Source organism: Mycteria americana, chromosome 8 (genome assembly GCF_035582795.1).
Source record: "Mycteria americana isolate JAX WOST 10 ecotype Jacksonville Zoo and Gardens chromosome 8, USCA_MyAme_1.0, whole genome shotgun sequence".
Lineage (NCBI taxonomy): Eukaryota > Metazoa > Chordata > Aves > Ciconiiformes > Ciconiidae > Mycteria > Mycteria americana.
In genome coordinates this window covers 48990906-49013776 of record NC_134372.1, presented here as the reverse complement: position 1 = coordinate 49013776, position 22871 = coordinate 48990906, and the positions used below count along the sequence as shown (strand labels likewise).

The following is a 22871-nucleotide window of genomic DNA, read 5'->3' as shown; positions in this document are numbered from 1 at the left end:
GTGTCACCTTCTTCGGCACAGGCGCTGGGGTGACTTTCCTCCCTCTCCCTGAACTATCTCAGCGTTCCCTGCACCAGCGAAGGGCAACGTACAACCACATACAGAGCCAAGGCTGAGACGTGGGACTAATGAGAGGCGCCGGAGCATTTGGAATCCCCTAATTTTTTATCATCTCTGTCTCGGACACCCTGCAAATTCTCCTCGATGGTTGGAGAAGCGAGACTGTGCTCGTTATTGACCCTGCAGTACTTGGAAGCAGATTTAAAAGTAGTTCAGAAGTCTTCTCTTTATTTCTGTGGATTTGGGATCCAATTCCTCTTGATCAAAGACAAATAAAGTTTACAGTGAAATAGTGCTTGCCAAGAAAATAATTCACAACCTTCCTTCATATTGTGAATCAGTTTTTCCTTTCCTACAAGCACACCGAGGATGTCCTGTCCTGTGACCGCTGTATCTGCTTCCCAGACCACAGAACGGTTTTAATATGCTCACGTAGGAATTAGGGCTGCTTCCCCCAGAAAGGTGGTGGGATCAACAGCCCAACTGAAGTGCATCTACACCAACGCAGGCAGCACGGGCAACAAACGGGAGGAGCCGGAAGCCGTTGTGCAGCAGGAAAACTATGATATAGTCACCATCACGGAAACACGGTGGGGTGACTTGCACAGCTGGAGTGCGGCGGTGGATGGCTAGAAACTCTTCAGAGGGCGTAGGCAAGGAGGGAGAGGCGGTGGGGTAGCCCTGTGTGTTAGGGAGTGTTTGACTGTCTAGAGCTTGATGATGGTGACGATAGGGTGGAGTGTTGAGGGCTCAGAATCAGGAGGAAGGCCAGTAAGGCGGATGTCATGGTGGGAGTCTGTGACAGACCCCCCAACCAGGATGAGGAGGCAGATGAACTATTCTATAAGCAGCTGGGAGAAGCCTCACGATCGCTAGCCCTTGTTCTCGTGGGGGACTTCAACCTGCCGGCTGTCTGCTGGAAATACAACACAGCGGAGAGGAAACAGTCCCGGAGGTTCCTGGAGTGCGTGGAAGAGACCTTCCGGACACCGCTGGTGAGGGAGCCAGCTAGGGAAGGCGCCCGCTGGACCTGTTGTTTGCGAAGAGAGAAGGAGTTGTGGGTGATGTGACGGTTGGAGGCCATCTTGGGCATAGCGATCGTGAAATGGTAAGAGGTTTTGATTCTTGGAGAAGTAAGGAGGGGGGTCAGCGGAACTGCTCCCTTGGACTTCCGGAGGGCAGACTTTGGCCCACTTAGGAGACTGGTTGACAGAGGCCCTTGGGAGGCAGCCCTGAAGGGCAAAGGGGTCCAGGGAGGCTGGACATTCTTCAGGAAGGAAACCTTCGAGGCGCAGGAGCAGGCCGTCCCCGTGTGCCGAAAGATGAGCCGGCGGGGCAGAAGACCGGCCTGGCTGAACAGAGAGCTTTGGCTGGAACTCAGGGAAAACAGGAGAGTTGATGACCTTTGGCAGAAGGGGCAGGCACTCGGGAGGACTGCAAGGGTGTCGTGAGGTTACGCAGGGAGAAAATTAGAAGGGCCGAAGCCCAACGAGAACTTAATCTGGCTACTGCCGTAAAAGACAATAAAAATGTTTCTATAAATACATTAGCAACAAAAGGAGGGCTAAGGAGAATCTCCATCCTTTAATGGACGCGGGGGGAAACACAGTGCCCAAGACTGAGGACAAGGCTGAGGTACTTAATGCCCTCTTCGCCTCAGTCTTTAATAGTCAGACCAGTTGTTCTCGGGGTACCCAGCCCCTGAGCTGGAAGACAGGGACAGGAGCAGAATGGAGCCCCCATCATCCAAGGGGAGATGGTTGGAGACCTGCTACACCACTCAGACACACACAGGTCTGTGGGGCCGGATGGGATCCACCCAAGGGTACTGAGGGAGCTGGCGGCAGCGCTCACCAAGCCGCTTCCCATCCTTTCCCAGCAGTCCTGGCTCACCGGGGAGGTCCCAGCTGACTGGGGGTTGGCAAATGTGACGCCCATCTGCAAGAAGGGCCGGAACGAGGATCTGGGGAGCTACAGGCCTGTCAGCCTGCCCTCGGTGCCAGGGAAGGTTATGGAGCAGATCATCTTGAGTGCCGTCATGCGGCACGTGCAGGACAACCAGGGGATCAGGCCCAGCCAGCATGGGTTCAGGAAAGGCAGGTCCTGCTGACTAACCTGATCTCCTGCTATGACAAGGTGACCCACTTAGGGGATGAGGGGAAGGCTGTGGGTGTTGTCTACCTGGACTTCAGTAAAGCCTTTGAGACCGTTTCCCACAGCGTTCTCCTGGAGAAACTGGCTGCTCACGCCTTGGACGGGCGTACGCTTCGCTGGGTAAAGAACTGGCTGGACGGCCGGGCCCAAAGAGTGGTGGTGAATGGAGTTAAATCCAGTGGCGGCCGGTCACAAGCGGTGTCCCCAGGGCTCTGTGTTGGGGCCAGTTCTGTTTAATATCTTTATCGATGATCTGGACGAAGGGATCGAGTGCACCCTCAGTCAGTTCGCAGACGACACCAAGTTGGGCGGGAGTGTTGATCTGCTGGAGGGTAGGCAGGCTCTGCAGAGGGACCTGGACAGGCTGGGTCGATGGGCCGAGGTCAATTGTATGAGGTTCAACAAGGCCAAGTGCTGGGTCCTGCACTTGGGTCACAACAACCCCATGCAACGCTACAGGCGTGGGGAAGAGTGGCTGGAAAGCTGCCAGGCAGAGAAGGACCTGGGGGTGTTGGTCACAGCCAGCTGAATATGAGCCAGCAGGGTGCCCAGGTGGCCAAGAAAGCCAATGGCATCCTGGCTTGTATCAAAAATAGCGTGGCCAGCAGGACCAGGGCAGTGATCGTCCCCTGTACTCGGCACTGGTGAGGCCACACCTCGAATGCTGTGTTCAGTGTTGGGCCCCTCGCTCCCAGAGAGACATTGAGGGGCTGGAGCGTGTCCAGAGAAGGGCAACGGAGCTGGGGAAGGGTCTGGAGCACAAGGCTGATGGGGAGCGGCTGAGGGACCTGGGGTTGTTCAGCCTGGAGAAAAGGAGGCTGAGGGGAGACCTCATCGCTCTCTACAGCTGCCTGAAAGGAGGGTGTAGAGAGGTGGGGTCGGTCTCTTCTCCCAGGTAACAAGTGATAGGACGAGAGGAAATGGCCTCAAGTTGCGCCAGGGGAGGTTTAGATTGGATATTGGGAAAAATGTCTTCACCCAAAGGGTTGTCCAGCACTGGAACAGGCTGCCCAGGGGAGTGGTGGAGTCCCCATCCCTGGGGGTATTTAAAAGCCGTGTAGATGTGGTGCTCAGGGACAGGGTTTAGTGGTGGGCTTGGCAGTGCTGGGTTAACAGCTGGACTCGATGATCTTAAAGGTCTTTTCCAACATGAAGAATTCTATGAGTCTATGACCCTCACAAGGGATGCACAGTGGCTTTCATGCATGATCCAGCACCGGTTACAAAGTGCTCCCCGCCTCCGAAACCTCCACTTCCAACTCAGTTAAAGGCCTTTTTTCCCTGCATGATTTCAGCTAACATCCAGGATCAAAGCAGACAGTTCCCACTGACTTTTCCTTGCCCTTTTATCAAGTCAGCGGCTGCTGGTTAGCTGCCTTGCTGCTCCCTCCCGGGATGATCTGACCAGATACCCCTTCCCTGAGGCCGCTGCCACTACCATGAGAGCCACAATTAGGCAAATTTCCAAGAGCTAGATTCTGCTGACAGCTGTGGGAGTGGGATGTTATATTCTTTTATAAGTATACATGTAAATAAGAGATGTATTTTGTGGTCTCCATTTCATCTTTCCATTGAAAACAACCCTCCTACACGCTCTTCTTGTGGTGAAGACTCCGTGCTCCCGCGTGCTGCTGGAGCGTAGCTGAGCTTCTGGTGGCACAAGGCGATGCGCTGCTGCCAACGCTGGCACGGAAGGCAAGAGACGGCACTGCTGTCACCGTCACACGCTTTACGGCTTCTTATCTGACAAAACTTGCTTCCATAGCTTCTTTGCCGCTTGCTCATCGCACTTCCTAAGAGGTAACTGGAATTTATCAGGATTACGTAGGGAGCCCTCACAGCTCCCCTGCTGCGATTATTAGAAGTCCCATTATAATTACAGCGTGAAGGATCGCAGAGAGTCAGCAGCTGCTGATCCGAGAGCAGACGTTCTCAAGACTGGGAGAGCAAGACAGCGCTTAGCAGCGTAAACACACGAGCTGGTCCCAGATCTTCATTACAAAGCAGCGCTCGCAGAACAGAAGGAGAATGATTGCGAACTGCTTCATAACTGCGAGCTCAAGAACAATCCATTTAGATCACTATGATTCTATGACCCTCACGAGGGATGCGCAGGGATGCACGGGAATTTAGATCACTATGGACTGAAGTCTGTAGAAAACCCCATTCACCCCCCAAAAATGAGTTGCCTTGCTTGCACAGTGCTTATCCACAACCTGCTGCTTTCCTGACACATTGCAAGAACAATTATATTGCTTGGTTACAACGCTCTGCAGATCGGCTTTGGCACAGGCTCAGCTTTAACTGATGCCGTCTAAAAGATTTTTCCTCCACTGACAGGAAAACAAATCCTGCGTCTGCCATGGCTCACCCTTTTCTTAGCTTTAACTAATAATTAGTTTTAAGCAAAACAGTCGTCACGACCAACATTTTCCTGCTCCGACTGCGCTACATCTACACATTGTCATTTTCAAGAATTCAAGTCACCGCTTCAGTTGCCCTCCACCGACGCAGCGCTGTTAGTACCGGTGTCCGTCCCCCCCCCAGACGTGAGAGGATCTGGGAAACAGCAAGCAGCCGCTGAATGCTCCCCCCACCCCGAATCCTCCTGTCTAATTCCCACTGAGGTGCAGCAGAGATCCCCTGCCTCAAATACGGTGACGGGAGCTTGCCAGGTTTGTCAAATATAACAGAGACTGGATATTCAAGCCCCGCAGAACAGCCGGCCACCCGCGCTGGCAGTCGAGCAGCGCCTTTACGCAGGGACGGCGTAACTAACCGTTTTGCGCCTGTTGTAAGACAGGATCGTGCGCTTGTTGTACGCCTTTACTGAACGTGGCACATCCACAGCCCAGCACGTCTCGCTGGGCAGACGGTCTCCGGGTACAAGAAACGGCCTTTCGTGGGTACTCCTCTCTCGGAACAGAGCACTGCCCGACCGCCCCCAGCCCGCGTCCTCCCCGGGGCAGCGGCCAAGGCTCCCGGCTCCGACCTTGGCGGCACAGAGAGCTCTGCGTCTCGTTCCCTCGCAATTCCTTCCTTTTATCAGCTAATTTCAGCAAAACCAGGAACACGCTCAGGCCTCCTACCCATCCTCCACAAACCACCAACCCAATTTACAGTTACGCTCTGCTTTGTCAAGGAATTTGGGTTCGTGGAGAGGCAGAAGAGACCAGCCCAGGTCTGCTGGCGTTCCCGAGGCAGCCGTAATACGGTTACAGTAACCATGGAAGCTGCCTCCGTGCTGGTGTTTACAGTTCTTCACTCAACTCCTCTTCCAAAGCACCTGAAGGAAGCAAAGCACACACGCCCAGCTTTAATTTCACCGGGAGAGCTTTCTCGCAGGGTGAAAGCCGAGACAGAGCCTGCATTGTGCGGGGGACCTGGCAACAAACATTTGCTGTGCGAGAAGTTCAGCGTAAGGACAAAGATTTGGAATTGTCTTTTTTAATCCTCAAATAAAACGGGTAAACAAGCTTTGTTAATGCCTCCTTTGTTGACTGAGCAGTTTCACACCTGTGGGACCCATCATTCAGCGAGGCAGAAGAAGAAAAGAAGAAAGGAATGAGAAGAGGTGGGCCGGCCCCCACGGAGGAAGCCCCGGGCAGGGGAGGGCACCGGGCTCACGCCAGCCTGTGTCCATCACCTACGTGTGTCCATCACCTACGTGTCGTCCTTCAAAGCAGCCCCAGCCCCGCTGGACAGAGAGCTGTGGGAAGGATCTGCAGGACGACAGACCAGTAAAACTGATACCCGTGCTGGGCGCACTGGCAGATGCTGTTCTAAGTAACTTGTAAGTAACGGAGAAGTGGGAAGACTTCGATGTGGCTTCTGTGAATGCATCTCAAGCACCCCGAGATCTTTGAGGGAGCCGGCACGCACGCAGAAAAGGGGCAGCTGTTTGGCAGAGGCTGCTTGGGTTTCCACAAGGCATCGGACAAGGCTCTTACCAGCTCTCGGAAGCCCTGGAACAAGACTGAAGGTCTCCCCGGGGCAGTTAACCAGTTAAAAGGAAACAGCAGCAACAAGAGAAAGGCTCCGTAACAAATGGGAATTAACAGGCAGTTTTCCCAACGGTAAATAGCAATGGGACAAGATCCGATGATGGCAAACTAGAGTTACCAACCTGCAACTGAATGTAGAGCGCACCAGGAAAACAGTATTTAAAAGCATGTATGCCAAAATCCAGGTAAAAGCAATGCCTGTGGAGAAAACAGACAGGTTCCCACCATCACACCGGGCACTGACACCAGCCCCTTTCCTCGGGCTAACCCGAGGCTCCCGGAATCAAACCAGCGGACTTCTGCAGAGGGCCCCGCACTCCCCCAACTAACCCGACTCAGTAAGACGATGCCTTAGCCAACACGCGCCTTCCAGCTTTAAAACTTCCCGTCGACAGAGAATCCGCTATAAACCTCACTAAACTCTTTTCATGGTTCATGACTTAGTGATAAATGTGAAAAAGTTCCTATTTCCAGTTCGAACAGCTCTAGATTTAACTAGCGGCCTTTTTTAGATCACAGTCCTCTAGATCAAAAAGCCCTTTGATAAAGTTTCTGTTCCACATGCAAGCACCTCCGTGCTACAGTTCTGTAACCTTCCCTTTGATAAGCTAGATGGGGCTCAAGTCTCTCACCATAAATAATGTTTTCCAAGCTTTTAATCATTTACACGGCATTTCTCTGGATTTTTAAAAGCCAAAGGCATACTCACAGCATTCATCCACTGCAGCGACAGTGTCAAACACAGACGAGCCTTCCCACTGACGCCCGAGAGGAAAACAGTATTTAAAAGTACGTATGCCAAAATCCAGGCGCTGGACCTTTACCCCGCGGTGCCGCATTCTGCCGCTTCCCTGGTGCGATGCTGCAGCCCAACATCCAGCGTTCCTGCCCGGTTTGCTTTCCCACACACAACCTTGCATCGGTCTTACCAGCACCCCAGACCGCTCCGTGGGAGCGGCTCACCCTCCGCGCGAGGCAGCCATCACCGAGCTCGCTGGTTTTCCAGGGGACGTCTGCCTCCTTCCGGGTCACTGCCAAGTCTTAAACAAGCACGGATTGCTCTTTGGGGTGAATTTGAAACATGTTCACCGATGACTGACTATTGCCCTTCCACTGGTAAATCAAATCTTTCGGTTTTCCATTTGCCCTTGTGGATTTTTGTATTGGTTTTGTTAAATCGGGCGATAGACCTTGCAGTATCAATTCAAATGCCTTGCAGAAGCCTAAGCAGCACGTCAGTGTTTTCAACTAACCTGGCATATAAAAATATCATGTCGGACTGATAAGATCTATTTTCCATAAACTTACATCAACTGACCCGTTGCTGACTTTAAGACCTATGTTAATGTACGACTATGTGGCCCGCCACCTTTATACTTGAAGATGTAGCTAAACAGAACGTCCCAGGTCGTTCCCACTGGATTTTCATTGGCTCAGATTTATACCCTTCTGCTAGACTCTTGTTAGGACAGAATAAACAGAAAGTAGAGCACCAAAGCACCCAGGGCAGCATGAGGGACAAACGTAGCTTGCAATAGGATATCCAGAGCCACTTGGTTTCCCTGGCCAGATAATTCAGCGTAAGAGAGAAAACAATTGATGGCAGTGAAAAAAAGTCCTGTAGGAAGACAGACCTCTACGGGGACTTCTGCTGCACCTCTGCTAGAACAGTGAGTGCTGAAACGTGAGACGCTGCTGCTGGCAGCGACTGGCCCGTGCCCACGGGAGGAGCAGAGGGAGTAACGCAGCCCCAGCAGTGTTCTCCATTCCCAGTGACTACGCAGTTCCCTGGCCTTTGTTTTTAAAAGGCAGAGCATAATTCCACATCCAAAAAATTCTTCTACGCAACCTTCTGGGAAACATAGTCGTTTCATGGAAGAGAGGAGAAAAACCCCAACCTACGGGAGGTTTTCACAACCAGGACCCCAGTATATCGCTTCCCTTTTTGCTGCAATTCAAAGAGATGATGGGCTTTGCTGTAACATTTGAATTAGGAACCAGCGTCAGAGCAGCGCTGTACAGCACCGCTGAAGGACATCGGACACCAGAACACAAGTTCCCTTTATTTAGCAGATCCGAAAGCCACAGACCAACGTGCTGGAAGAGCTGGAAAGATTCATGCCTCAATGCACGAAGCATACCTTACATTGTCTCTGCACTGTTGGAGGTCAACTACACGTCACACAAAAACAGAAGAGAGAAATATCCTCCTCTGTTCCAAGACAAAAACAGCATTGTGCATAAATCCCCAGTGGATTTCTTTTCCCTCTTCATTTAGGGAGAAGAGACTGGATTTATTTGGTTTTTCCCCCCCCATCTGGTGCACATTCACAGTAAGTAAAAACGAGTTTTGTTTCCAATACATGTGTTGGATCAAGACCTCAGGAAGAAAGAAAAATCTGCATTTTGAGAAGCCACATGTCGGTTCCCATTTCTGGCATTGCCGTACACAGCACAAAAGCGCTCAAACAAACCAGGATTCACAGTATAAATTGTTTCACAGAATATACATTTTAAAGGGACAAGTACAAATATTACAAAATGAACAGAATCGCTTTTAAAATACTTATATTTGTTTAACCGTTAAAAACAGACACGTACAGAAAGAGGTAGCAAAGCTAACAATTTCCTGCTGCTCCAGTTAGTGTCGCCTGCATGCACTGGGAAAGTTACTGCGGAACCGAAGCTCCGGACATCTTTTCTGGAAAGGACTGTAGACAACTTGGAGTTTATTTCTGACAATGCTACGTGAAGGACTGAGGCAAATCCACAGGCTCACTAGCAGCTGTTTCACGTTGTCTGGCTTAACGAAAAGGCATGGAAAGAAAAAGGTTGTCTGTGGTTTACTTCAGAGAGCAAGAGAGAGCGAGAGAGCGAGCGCACGAGCACGCACACACGAGGGAGACCACACACAAATGTAAGAGAATACTGGGAAGCTGCACTTGCCCTGCCACCACAAGAGGAAAATACGACAGGTCCATAGGTCCCAGAGTTAGGACAGGCAGAGTTTGGTATTAGCTTGGTCCCATGGATATCAACATCACTTGACAGACTCAAAGCTAAAAGCAAGGCAGAAAAAGTTAAGGGAAGCAGAACTCCACGTGTTGCATGCATGCACTCTCTCTCACACCCTCTCTTTCAGGCTTTCTGAGGTCCCAGCAAGGTCAGCTCAAGAGGTTCTCCCATCCAACATGTAATAGCGATACATTAAACCTACGACCAGTGCTCCAAAGATGGGGATTAGCCATGTTGACCAGAAACTACGGGGAGAAAAAACAAAACAGAAAAAAACCACACAACATAAACCAGAAGAAAATACCAAGTTAACAATTCATTCGAGATGTTCATCACTTATTCTGTGTCTGTTTTCATCTAGGGAACTCGCGGGACCTGTCTCCCCCCAGCTCACAGAGCAACCGTAGGGGCCTTGGCAGCTCTAGCCGTCGCCGTGCTCAGCGCTCTGCCCAGCCCCTGTGAGAGGCCCCTGCGCCTGCAAGGGTGGCTTGGTGGCTTATAAAATAGCAGCTGAATTGCTGAAGTTTCCCGCCTGGCACATACAGAAACCAATTTGGGTTTTTTGTTGTTGATTGTTGGGTTGGGTTTTTTTTTTTTCCTTAAATAAGTTAGACTGTAATTTGTGCTATACAAACAGCTGAGTTGACTCAAGAATGGAAATTGCTACAGCTATCCCACAATAAATCTTCCTCACTCGTAAACCAGAGGCCACAGGCTCACCTTCAGCAGCCTCCTTAGCAAAAACGTTCTGCATCAGCTACGAAAGACTAGGGCCCCGTTCTGGTTGTAAGCACTCCCGGATTTTCAACTAAACGGGGCTGGTCACGGTAAAGATCCTCCAAAAAAAATGCACGTCGCTGCGTTGCATCACCCCGTGGCCTGCAGCGACCGCCCAAATAATCACTGTAGAGCGAAGGGCCTGCAGCCATACTTGTGTAACATGAACACGTGGGCCGGAGGATTCAAGATACGAAAAACCCAGATGCCCGTTCTGCCCAGCGCGGAGCAGGGGACTTCGCGCCACCGGCTGTGTCTCCACATCCAACAGGGGAGGTGCACGCCCTGGCAGCTAACTCGGTGCGCTGCAGTTTGGCAAGTTGCTTTGGTCTATCTGCTGGCTGGAAGGAGAGGGCAGTAATAGCCCCGGGTTTTGTTTCCTGCCTGTTAGAGTTAATATGCAGTTCTACAAACGGAGAGTCCTAGCCCCTCAGTTTCTTACTCTTATTTTAAGAGGATACTATACCTTGCTTGGCCTGAGGATGTCATACTTGGATCCTGAAGGAGGAAAGAGGGAGTTAGCAGGGGAAAAAAAGAAACATTAAACGTGCTAATAAGACTACATGACTGAACATGTGATTACAAATACAGAGGAAAAAGAACCCTCCCCTCCTCTCCCAAACACCCTCCGTCACAACTGCGGATGTTTCTGGGGATGTTTGCCCTCATCCTCACCTCCACATTCTTTCCATCAATCCAATCCCTCCCACCCAGTCCTCAACTTCACACTGGAACTTGCACCTTTCTCAAAAAAAGGTCTTGCTCATTACCTTGCAAACCAGTCTGTTCGTCTTATATGCTACGGACGATAACTGGCACTCTGATACAGATAGCCCTTTCGATATGATCCCTCTCCAAACCCCTGCCCACGTCCCCGCTTGCCATCCTGCCGCCTGACCACTGAAGCATACAACCACAACGTTCTCTTCAACTCTTCCCTTGCATGCAACCCGTTTCCAAACTTTTATACTTCTCCTTTCATAAAACTCCGAGAATTTAAATACTTTTTCCAGTCAGCCGAAATTCTCATTTAGGCTTTCATCAACTATATAGCCTCTTCCTCGATGGCTGGTGCTGCTCTCCAGTTTAATCAATACCTACCAGCCAAAAGTCACCTTTCCTGCCCATCTTAAACAGAATTATCTCCGTTTCTTGAGAGCCTCAGTGCTTGCTTTTCTGCCATAATGCGTTCAGTGGATGCTAAACATTGACGCTTATCTGCGGGGAGCTACCTCTGAGCTGCGTCACAAGAGTATACATGTACAACTTTTTTTTGTAGTTCCCCCCTATTTATTTTTTACATTGCTGACTTCTATCTCTTGCTGCTATTTTTAAATTATACTTGGGCCTGCTTTTAAAACAGGTGTTGTACACTGGAGAAAGTCCTTAGCTGTACATAACTCACTGGACTTTCTCCCCAGAAGAGAAAAATATTTGAAAAAAAATATTTAACTCATATCCAAGGGAGCTACTCAGATTACTACTTATTTCTATGCACATTTTAGACATGCGATTCTGTTTATGAAACGGAGTTGAACCAAACAATACATTTTAAGGTGAATATATGCATAATCATGCAGTCCCGTGTTAAAACTAAGCGTAGGCTTTACCCAGCCTGAGTTATTGTTTCTATGGCTGCCTACAGCAAGCAAACACTCCCAGGGGCTTCAGTCGCTGCCCTCTCTGTTGACAGTTTCCTTCTTGATTCCTGCTACTCTGCAAGTGGCCCTGCTTCGAACATCTAATGAAAGCGTTGTTGAAGGCAGAGCCGCACCTGGTCCAAGCCTTCAAGCCAAGCGAGAAGAGGAGCCAGCTGCAAGGCACATGTTTACCTCTCAGATGGGATTCTATTTATTACCATTTCCCTCTCCCCATCCATTTCAAAGGCATTTTTGCAATGCTGTGCCCTGTTCTAATCCAGGAGTACCTGAGTTTTTAGCAACACCAATGATTACTAGGGCAGTTAACAGAGAATTCTTGTTTTGCAGCCAACCCCACGATGGCTGTGCCTGTCTCCTGGCTTGAATGTAACAACACTAACAGTTCAGTGGTCAGGATATAGCGAGTAATGCAAAAAAACGGTCGGTGGCTCAAGGTGTGGAAATAACATTTGCTGATGTCAGGGGAGAGAGGGCACAAAAAACACTTCCAATTTCACAGCGAGGTGACTGCTGAGCTTCAGAACAAAAACAAAGGTATAATTTGCTTGGAAGATTTATTCATTACTGTAGTTTGTGTAAACATAAAGCCACAAGCTCCACAGGAAAAAAAAAAAAAAAAAAAAAAAGCTGTGCGACAACTTCTTTGTTCATTTTGTGAGCATAATATCATTTCCACAGCATTAAATTAAAACGGAAAAGTAAAACACTAATAGCTTACCTTAGAACCTTCTTTTTTACGATCGTGCTGTCAAGGGGTAAAAAAAGAAGAGAAAAAGATAAGCACTGACATCAAGAGAAACCTGCAGTCTTTATGAGGGAATTGTTCTGTACACAGTCCTCATCATAGGGGTAATTGCCTGGACTCGGCTTTCAAAGCAGTCGTTCCTTCAGTACCGTCTTTGTAGCAGGCAGGAAGTCGGTGTTTGTGCCGTGCCCCTATGATCTCTCACCCTCCTGAACTCTAAATTACAAGGCAAGGGGAAGTTATGGTACCACCAGCTAAGGAGGGAACTGATTAGATTAGCTTCTTTAAGTGCCCCTGATTTAATTGGAGTGAGAAATCTGTTCTGAATGGTGGAAAGAGAAGACTAATTTAGTTTTGTTTCCTAAACAGAGATCCTCTTTCCTCAACAGAAATCCTGGACAACACAGAGGCTGCCTAAAACTGTTAACTACTTACTTATTTCACAAGACATCTTGGTGTACGTGTTTAGTGCATTACACAAAGGAGAGTCACGCTTTTAGACAGTCCCATCCTGTGTTTGAAAGAGGCTGTCACAGCCAGCTGGTCCTTACCGGGTGGATCTCCCCTATGTAGTACTGCTTGAGCATTTCCCTGGCATCTGTGGAATGCCCAACATCTTCGAAGCTCTCTGTGGCATCTCTACCAGCTTGTTCGAGCAAAACCTCTTCTCCACCTGGATGCTGGAAGAGAAGACCTCAGATGAGCAAAGGGCTAGATGCAAAAAAGGTACCAAGAGTGTCAGCAGCCTTCCTTCCAACCTCTTCCGTTCATCACGGATGCCTCTAACCAACGTAATCAATAAAATCTTCCAAAGATTCAGTTGTCCAACCTCTCCTGCAGGAATTCACAGAGAACGACGTGTGCTGCACAGCCTGGAAAGCACCTTGCATAATAAAAATCCTCCCAAAGAGGTGAATCCCCAACACACACAGGGAAGCACAGCTTTGTCCCCCACAGCCAAGCTATCCCTTCTGTGATTCTGTAATGGATTTGGGCAAGAAAATAATACAAAAGAAAGGATATCCTCATGTAGCTTTCCGTGGGCTTCACTGCATAAATCAGACTCCCTTGCTTGCAGAGGAGCCTCTCCCGCATGATTTTCTCAAGAACTTTCCTGAGGCAACGCAACTGCTAGTGAAGCACAAGACAACACTGCCTTTACAGACACCAGTGGAGGAAAGGATATGCTACTTCTTCACATACTACAAAAAATAATAGTATTTGGCTGACAGCCTCTCTCTGCACATAGCTGTGCAATGAGGAATGGAGAAGAACAGAGGAGAAACACGTCATGTTTTCTTGTGGCATAAGAAGCTATGACTCTAGCGTAGCCCCAACAATACTGGACTTGATCCAGTGTACAACCACTCAACAACCAGAGAAAAAAAAAGCGTCACGAAAAATTATACTGTTTGACAGCATATACTGATCTCAGAGATTCAGAAGTTACACCAACAGAAGTATCAAATCCACAGGACGCTCCACAACGACACTGGCATTTCTGTTGGTGGCAGACGGTCACCGACAACTGTCAGACCAAACGGTACAAACTGACAAAAAACCCTGGAGCAATCCTGTTTTCCTTGAAGGGTTGGGCTCTTCTCTAGCACTGTCAGTGCCATAATTCCAGAAACAGATTGGCAATGGAAAGCGCTTACCACAAAGCCAGTGAAGTACAATCTCTTTACAGTGCGAGTGTGAACAAATAGTTCAGTTTAAACTATCAGCTAATCCAGTTAAACCAGTAAAGTGGTCATGCTTCTGAGTGCACACACAGGGACTAACCCAGTTTTCTAGAGCATCAGGCAACAAGCACTAAATGCGCTAGTTGAGAAGATGAGACTTGTTCGCTGCTGCCTGAAATGCCTCTAACAGCTACAAGCCTGGAACTGGAGAAGAGATGTTAGACTAAATTTCAGATCAAAGGACTAACACACCTGTTTTTCTCTGTAATGGCCTTTTCCTTCCCACAGACACGGAACAGTTGTCATTGCCCCTCTTCCTTCAGCTTGTCTGTTTTTGCTGCCAAAAGTCTAAATAGTCCCACTTGACTATCACACCTCATACCAAACATACTCACTATGGACACAAAAACAGTCCAGTTGTTTACTCCAGTGAGTTGCTGCAGCCAATTCTGCAATCCTCATATCAGAGCTCTTTATTCTGAATAAATCCCTTTATTGTCCAGGTATGTAACAAAATCAACGTGGAGCTTTCTCAGCAGCCATGAAGGGCAAAGTCTGCAGTCCTAGGACACAGTGCGGTTAGCTGTCAGTTATTAGATTGCCTTAGCTGTAAAACCAAGCGAGGCTCCACTCTGCTCATTCCCTCCATGCCTGGCTACAGGTCTTGCTGTCATTTCTCCCACACCAACCCTCAGGCTCACTTGATCTCAGAGGGAGTCAGATCAGGGACTACCCTAGCAGAAAACCCACCCTACAAAAAAAAAAAGAAAAGGAAGCGATTATCTGCTGGGGTAGCTGTGAATGAGCTCACTACAGAGCTGGATGCATGTCTCTCTTCACGGAAGGGAGTTAATGGGAACACAGGCTGCAGCAAGGCCACCCTTTAGATCATTCCTGCGCCCCTTAGATCACACTCTCAGACATGGCTGCAGTGGTCGGATGCTGTATATTGTCTATGCACACTACTCGGAACAACTGTCCAATTTTCAGCTATTTGATAAGCATGCTTGCAAAGATCCACAGAAGCTAGGGGATGAAAAGCTGGCCATTTACTTTCAGCCTTCCAGAAGAACTCCTTAGGGATGTCTCACCAGAAATCTCTCTTCAGATGGAAAAATATCAGAACTGAATTTTAAGAAGCTAACCTTGCTTTCCTAATCATCCACCCTAAAAGGGCAGACAAAACCGGCAGTAACAGGGAACATGCAGTGGATATTGGCTTTCAGTGGCATCCAGTCTTTGCATATACACAAGACGAGAAGAACGGTAAAGTACAGGAGACAAGAAGAACAGTAAAGTTTACTCCTCTTTACATCTTTGGGTCTGAAGCCTTTCTATGCACGTGCTAAATCCACAAGTAAGAAAAAGAATTATTTATTCATGCACATCTGTCCTTCACTGTAATCACCAAGCCAAAAGAAAAAACTTCAAAACATTTTGGCATATTTCTGAAAGGACTCCCTAGTCTAGACAACCACAACTCCAGCCAGACAATTCCTACCTTGTCATACCCGAGCAAACGTAAAACCAGACTATTTATACAGGAAGTCATTTACTCTGCCACAAAACTTCTCAAAGCTCCAGCTCCTGCAGGAAAACATGAAAACTGAAAGTGTTGCAAACTGTGGGGGGAAAAAAAAAAAAGTACTTCCAGAGGAAACAATGGCTGAAAAATGTCTGTTTCTGAAAAGAAACAGAGAAAAGCAAACAAGAACAAGAGAGGTGGGCCCAAGTGCCAGTCCTCAGAAGTCTTCCTCAACAACAGTAATAGAACTGGAACCTCGTTGTCACTGGAGCCTTCAGCATACACAATAAATAAAGTACACATTGACAGCAACGTCAGGAGTCTTGAAGCACCAGTTCTGGAAGGGTATGACCAACGCCACTGAGCAGAGAAAAGAGTTTTACAGGGAGAACCCTGTCATTTGGAAGTGAAAGCACAACAGCCGTCACCAGTACAAGGCACCCTCCAGAGTCCCTGGCCCAGGCGGGACAGAAGGGAGGCCAGCCTGCTCTTGCCACAGTCAGGAGATTTAGGGGGGAGAAAACCCAAGACTTCCTCATGCTCTGCAATACTCACAGCTACAGCAGGTGCTCTCAAAAGCATCATTTCAGTGTGATCTTTGAATCAAGTTCTCCGAATTCCAAACCGGGTCCAGAGAAGAACAGCGGAAGCAGGCAGTTGAGCAACCCCAGATTCACTCCAAGCTCACTTTAAATGTCACCGATGTTCTATGGTGGCAAGCAAAGAAAGTTTGCCCTTGATGACTCGCTCCCTAATTAGCAGCTCATATAGTCCATCTTCTGTGTTCAGCCAGCAAGGTCGTATTTATTCATGAGACCTCAGAAGATGCTCTATCTGCGTAGCCTTTAGAAGTGATACAGAGCAAGCAAAAAGCAGCAGCACGTCAGAACCGTAGGCACGCAGCAAAGGCTTCTGAGAGCGCAACACAGAAACTCACTGCAGAAGGTGAGAGCCCAGGGCTGCCTTTTCACAAACTCCAAGTGCCTGTCTGCATACGTCTGGCTGGCAACTGCTGTTAAGAGACCCACTGTAAACCACAAATGAGCTCAGAAGCACCACTAAGCTCTACAACTAATTAGATTGCTGGATCAGGTAAGACACAAGATCATCAGGCTGAGGAGGGATGCAAAAGCTTTCATTCCTAGCTCCCAGTATTAGAGAAATAAGCCAGGAAAGGCAAGAGTATTACTGTGCAGTAATAATGTGCCAGTACCATACAAGCCAAAAAACAAGGACAAGCAGCCAATGGTGTTCGTCAATCACACATCTTTCAAAGCTTGTTTTAAGACACGGAACAGATTTCCCCAAAAACATCTCTGCAAAGCTGGAGCAAGTCAGCACGAGCAAAACCAGATCTCTGACATTCCTCCTTCTCCCTCACAGAGTTCTGGTTTCAGATACACCAGAGTACACAGGAATTAAATGCAAAAAGACAAAGAAGGGTTTTCAATATTGGTTTCCTACTGCTGGTGCAGGAAGGAGGCAAGAATCTAAAAGCTTGCTGCCTCTTTGGTGTAAGCAACCACCTGATACTTCCCTCCTCTTCACTCTCATCTCAATGATAATGCTCTTAACTACTGGCTCTTCCGAGCACAGACCCCACCTTAGCTATATACTTGATTGGAAAGAGCGTAACTTCTGTTAGAACCATCTAATTTTAAAGAGAAGCTGTCAATACTAGAACATTTCCTTCTTTTGAAACATAGTTTGACGAACATTATACTTGAAACCAACTGACCAGCTTGGGTTAGAGTTGTCACAACCCAGGCTCAGTCCACTTGGAAACTGGTTCAAATAGATTTCTAGTTACGCTTATCACGGGTCTCAGAAGCAGCAGCACATGCCAAGACACAACGCGGTGGTGACTGCTGCGTCTTGTGGACTCAGATAACAGACAAAGGGGTATACTGAAGAAACATGTATCTCCAAACTCTTCTAGCCATATGTAAAAATAGAGATAAACCATGTCCCTCTATCATAAGAATGCTTGTGAAAATCAGTCTATTACAGATTGTGCACAAATTAAAAGCCACAGATTTTAATACCAGTGTGGTGAGGGTGTAAGTGTGAGCAGTACCAGACCTCATAAGCCTCTCAGGGAGGTACATCTGCCTTCCTCTGCTTCCTCACTCATCGTTCACCTACCTGAGCAGCCAGCCCTTTTTGCTCTAGCCAGTCTACACTTGCTTTGCTAGACTACTGCAATCAGGAGTAATAGTATGTATTCTGGTGGTCCAGTTACCTAGATTTGGGAGAAAATTATACTATCGCCATAAAGCTATCTCAGATTTCAAATAATCACACTTCATTTCAGGCACTTACAGGCTTTCTGAAGCACAAGAGATTGCAGTCTCTCAGACACATCTATGAAATTTCGGTTGCCATCTTTGCACATCTGCATTTTGTTCATGTTCTAATAATTCAGTAGACTTTTGCTATGTGATAAATGTCTTAATTGTTGCTCCTATTACACAGTAGATAACAAAGTGGAAATTTAAACTGATCTATGCTTCAAACATCATACAGATTTTGAGTTGGCTAGCTAATGTCTGACCTGCTGTACCTAGTTTGCAGGAATCGTGAAGCAAAATTCGACAATCTTTTAGCAGTGAGGCTTCTTTGAGATTACACAATCACTCCAAGGTAACGCTCCAGTGGAATTCAGCAATCCTGTTCAAATAATCTGTGACCAAAGGCCAGAAAAGGCAACAATTCGACACTGCTTCAGTGACTACACAGGATCAAGGGGAAATATTACCCACTGAAACCCTGATAGCTGCAGTTACAGCGACTCAGAGCTCTAAAGCAGAACAGTTTATCAGACAACTGTAACTTTTAAACAAGACAAACACTCCTGGTTCCCATCAGCTACACATTGTTCCCCTGTTACTCGACTGATTACAGTGGGGTAACAGATATAAAGTTTATTTTTGCCAATAAATTAGGCCTTGATCTACGTTTACAAGTTTCAGTGTGTCAGCAAGGGGTGTACATAGCAGACTGTTGTGCCAGCCATGCTGGCACAGGTAAAACAGTCCCCTTCTTCTTCCTTCCCCTAGTCCAAGGAGATCTTTTTCATGTCAGAAAAACACAAATGGGATAAAGGGCTTGGAAAGGGCGATATGAAGTATCATCTCAAGGTAACATTTAGGGCACTGCTAAACCTGGCTGACTGGGAGGGGAGTGAGGCGTTTTTCTGGGCTCATTTACAATACTGAAGGTGTCCCAGGGAGCACATCCCAGATGCTCTCTTACACAGAGAATGCCGAGGTGAAGACTGTGACCACCACGCAGCGTCCGTGCTCTGAAACACAGCGCCATTCACACTGGGGTAAATGTCTTGAAAACATTTTTCTAACTTTTAAGTCTGAAAAGTGATAAGCAGCAACCATGATTGGAACATGGAGGCAAGTGTGAGACAAAGGCATGTAGTTTCTGCAAGTACTGTCCCAACCTCCAGCTGTTTTTGGCTCTTCCTAAACCCACAGCGTTTTGTAATTTAGAAACCAGCAGCTAATTGCTTTTCCACCTTTTTGCCCAGTCTTCCCCTGAATCTACTTAACCTTCTTGCATCCACAACAACCTTTGGCAAGGAGTTCCACTGGTCTGCTCCCTGTTGCATGAAGAAACATCATTTGTTTGTTTTGAACCTGGCTCCAGCCAGCTTCTCTGATGTCCCCTGGTTCTTGTACTAGACTTTTAGATGCAGGCAAACATGAAAGATTTCAGAAACTAGTGGAGCAACAAACGTTCTTCAAAATACACCCGCCACCCTGCCCGTTTCATTTGATCAGCAGAGGTAGTTGGGCCCACAACTTTGTACTCCACTGCACTCTCAGGAATTTGACAGATGCCAGATGACAGGTTTGGCCTAGTGCCGGGGAGCCCAAACACTGGAGGGGGCGTGCATGTCGAAGGAGGCAGTCAGCTGCTCAAACAATCCTCACGTACCAGCTGGAAAACTCCTGGTCTTGTGAACTGACCCTGGAATAGGAATCTAAGTACCTTCATTCTGCTCAGAGCTCTGCCATTTAACAGCTTCCTGAGTTAAGAGTCACACTCAATACAGTTGTCTTCTCGTTCCCACCCCAACGATAAGCTCTCTACAGTACAGTTTGCATCTTGTTGTAGATGTATGCAACTAAATGTGCAGCCAGTCCCTCACCTCAGCCAGACCTGCAGGCTCTCCTGTGAAACAAACAGCTGAGCATCAGCTGATAATTCTTCATGCCACTGCTGCTCCCGACTGCCGTGCTTCCATCAGGCACCATCCCACTGCCCCACGTACTTTTTTTTCCAGCATACTGGGTGCCTAGAGTCTCTCAAGTATCAAAGACCCAAGAACAGCAGCTGCTCAGCAGGCTGCTTTTCAGATCCTGCACCTGACACAGAGGCATCTGGAAGTACCAACAGCAGACACTGGTGAGCAAAGGAGCAAGCAGCCAGGATCCATTTGTGGTACTGTGAAAGCAAGATTTTTCATTATAAAAGCTATACACAGTGCAGAACTGGCTAAGACAAAGGCCAGCTCAAGCCACCGTAGTAAAAGACACTCCCTAATTTGTTCACTGAAATACCTGAGAGGCTCTCTTAAACATTGGGGGGAAGACTCAAAGCGCAAGTCAGATTCTGAACGAAGCATTATGATGCTGGATCCCATGAAAAAAATCAATTGTATCCAACTTTGTAAACAAATACCAAAAGCTACATGGAAAGCCACTACTTCCAGCTGTCTCAGACCACTGTAAAAAAAAGGCTACCAGGTTATCATTCTCTTCTCCTATCTGATAAGCCTCTACACCTCACTAAGATCATTATATGTTATGACTACATAGCAGACATGCTTTAATCATATATGCCTGGAGGAAAATCAGAGTTTAATTTTGACAAGCAAAACCAGCAAGCAGCAACATGCGCACTTTCAATGAAGTGCTCTTCTTTTAGAGCTGACTCAGACTAACTTTCGTACATTACCCTCTAGATCTACAAAGGCTTTGGTGTTATTTTAAGCTGGGATAAAAACCCTTTGAAATTTTGTTACCATTTCTTCCCCCTCTATTTTCAGCTCCAAACACTAATGATACCGCTCTCAACCTTCTCAAAAATGGAAGTCAAAAGCATTGAGTCTAGAAGCAATTTTTTTTCCTGCATCCAAGAGAATTGGAGATTACGCAGCAGAGACTGCTTCGCTTCCAAATCACTCGTGCATGGTCACCTCTGGGAAGGCAGTAGTGCGGCTGATGCTCGCCTACTGAATCACCATTACTTTCTCCTCTAAGTTCTGGGGTGTCCCTGGAGACGTTGAATTTAAACTACTGATCTAGCCTGACACTGTTTACCCTACAAGACCAGAAGGGAAGTAACATGGCTTAAGGAGAGCTGCACCTCCCGTGTAAGGCATGCCTGAACAGATTTCCTATGAAAACAGAAGTTGACTCAAACGGGTAGAAGCACAACCCCTGCACTCCGCTGGCCTTTGCCAACACGACCTGCCATCACTCTCCCACTTCTTGCAAGTGTCTTTGAGCAGGGGTAGGAGCTGTCCTGAGCATATAAGCCGACCAGCAGGTCTCCTGGGGTCCTCCTTGGGGCTCGTGGACCCCTCCTTCGGGCACTGCTGGGCCGCTGAGGCCCCACAGCCTGGGGCCAGAGAGCTGCCTCAGGGACACAGGAGCCCCCCCCGGGGGCCTACTCACCCCCTCCCTTCCCCTTGCAGCCCCCTGCCCCGGGCTCTCTGCCCCCCATGGCACCCCTCCCGCCCCCTCTACTCCCACCCCCCCAGTCCCTCTCCCTCACCACCCCCGCACCCCCAGGCCCTTCCCTGCTCTCTCAGCCCCCCAGGCCCTCTCCTCCCTCTCTCAGCCCCCCCAGGCCCTCTCCTCCCTCTCTCAGCCCCCCCCAGGCCCCCTCCTCCCTCTCTCAGCCCCCCAGGTCCTCTCCTCCCCTCAGCCCCCCCAGGTCCTCTCCTCCTCCCCTCAGCCCCCCCAGGCCTTGTCCTTCCCACGCCGGCCCCTGAGGGGACGGGCCGGGACCCCGCCCCGCCCGGCCTCACCTCCTCCAGGAAGCGGGTAACATCGTAGACGCGCCCGTGGATAACCAGCCAGGCCTCGCGGCTGCAATTGCGCTTCCCCACCTCCTCCAGCGTGAAGACGGGCCCGGTCTCCTCCGCCGCCGCGCAGCCCCCGGCCTCCGTGCGCTCCCCGGGCTCCATGCTGGCCGCCGGCAGGTTCGCGGAACGAGGGGCTTGGCCCACAGCAGCCGCCGTAGCGATGGCGGATGCCCCCGATCGCTAACGGCGCGCGGCAACTCCCGGCCGAGTCCACCGGCCAATCAGGAGCGAGCGGCACCGGCGGTGGGGCCACTGCTGGCGCCGGCCGCAGCCAATGGGAGGGCGCGGCGCCGGGCGTTGGCCAATAGGGAACGGTCAGACCGACAGGGCGGGAAGGCGCTGGGCCTCGCCTCGCCTCGCCTCAGGCGGCGCGACCCGCTCCGCTCCGCTCTGCTCCGGCCCTGCCGGCGCGGCCCCCCCGGCCCCCCCGGCCCCGGCTCCCCCCGGGACGCGGCTGGTGGGCAGCTGGGGCGTTGGCCACTCTGCTGCCCGCTTCGGCCGCCGGAGAGCGAGGTGCCCGTCAGTGTCCTGCCCGGGGCAGTGCCCAGTGTCCGTCCCTGGCCTCTGGTAACTCTCCCGGTCCGGCCTGTTGGGCGGGTGAAGGGAAATACTTCTGTGGAAACCGGGATCTCCTGGGAAGCGCCTCTTCCTGTCAAGGACCGTCTGAGCTCGCCTGACCCACCTGCGCTCGGGGCTGCAGCACCCCTCCCAGAGCCGAGCAGCAGACGTTTGCGACAGGCCGCCTCGGGTTGTCTCTTGTAGCAAACGCGGTTGGAAGGACGGTGCGGTGCTGCCGAATGAGCAGTGCCAGGGACCCGCGGTTGGTGCGGGGACAGGGAGTCACAGGGAGCAGCTGTTTTATCCGGAAAGCGTACGGGATGTACGCTAGCAAGAATTTGTCAAGGTCCTTTGGCTGAACTGTAGTGCTCCTTTGGTGGGCTTTCGATTCCACTGCTAACCGGAACAGCTTTTTTACTGCTCCTTTTGTTTTGATCCTTTCTGCCTGTATATAAAATAGATGGCCATCTTGCAGATCTTTAAACTGAGCCAGTGCTCTAATGTCCTCAGAGTGCTGCATTTGTATCAGTTTCTAAAGGAAAGTGTGCATGTGCAGATCTGTTGTGAGTCACTTGGTA

The 22871-nt window shown here is 49.3% G+C and overlaps 1 protein-coding gene across 1 annotated transcript; it reads right to left on the bottom strand.

The window, feature by feature from the left end:
• Positions 1-8769: 8769 nt before the first annotated feature.
• Positions 8770-21954, bottom strand: CYB5B (cytochrome b5 type B). Its single transcript, XM_075511157.1, has 5 exons — positions 21679-21954; positions 12968-13096; positions 12390-12416; positions 10477-10508; positions 8770-9478 (listed from the first exon to the last, which is right to left on the bottom strand). Exons 1-5 carry the CDS (start codon positions 21835-21837, stop codon positions 9388-9390), a joined length of 438 nt encoding a protein of 145 aa, XP_075367272.1. The 5' UTR covers positions 21838-21954; the 3' UTR covers positions 8770-9387.
• Between the last annotated feature and the right edge of the window lie 917 nt (positions 21955-22871).

What these genes read in the sequence shown, in the direction of transcription:
- CYB5B (XM_075511157.1), bottom strand. Translation starts at nt 21,837, where the DNA reads ATGGAGCCCGGGGAGCGCACGGAGGCCGGGGGCTGCGCGGCGGCGGAG. An exon ending in ACATAGGGGAGATCCACCCG is followed by an intron (nt 12,417 to 12,967) that starts GTAAGGACCAGC and finishes ACCCCTTGACAG; the next exon opens with CACGATCGTAAAAAAGAAGG. An exon ending in GTAAAAAAGAAGGTTCTAAG is followed by an intron (nt 10,509 to 12,389) that starts GTAAGCTATTAG and finishes TTCCTCCTTCAG; the next exon opens with GATCCAAGTATGACATCCTC.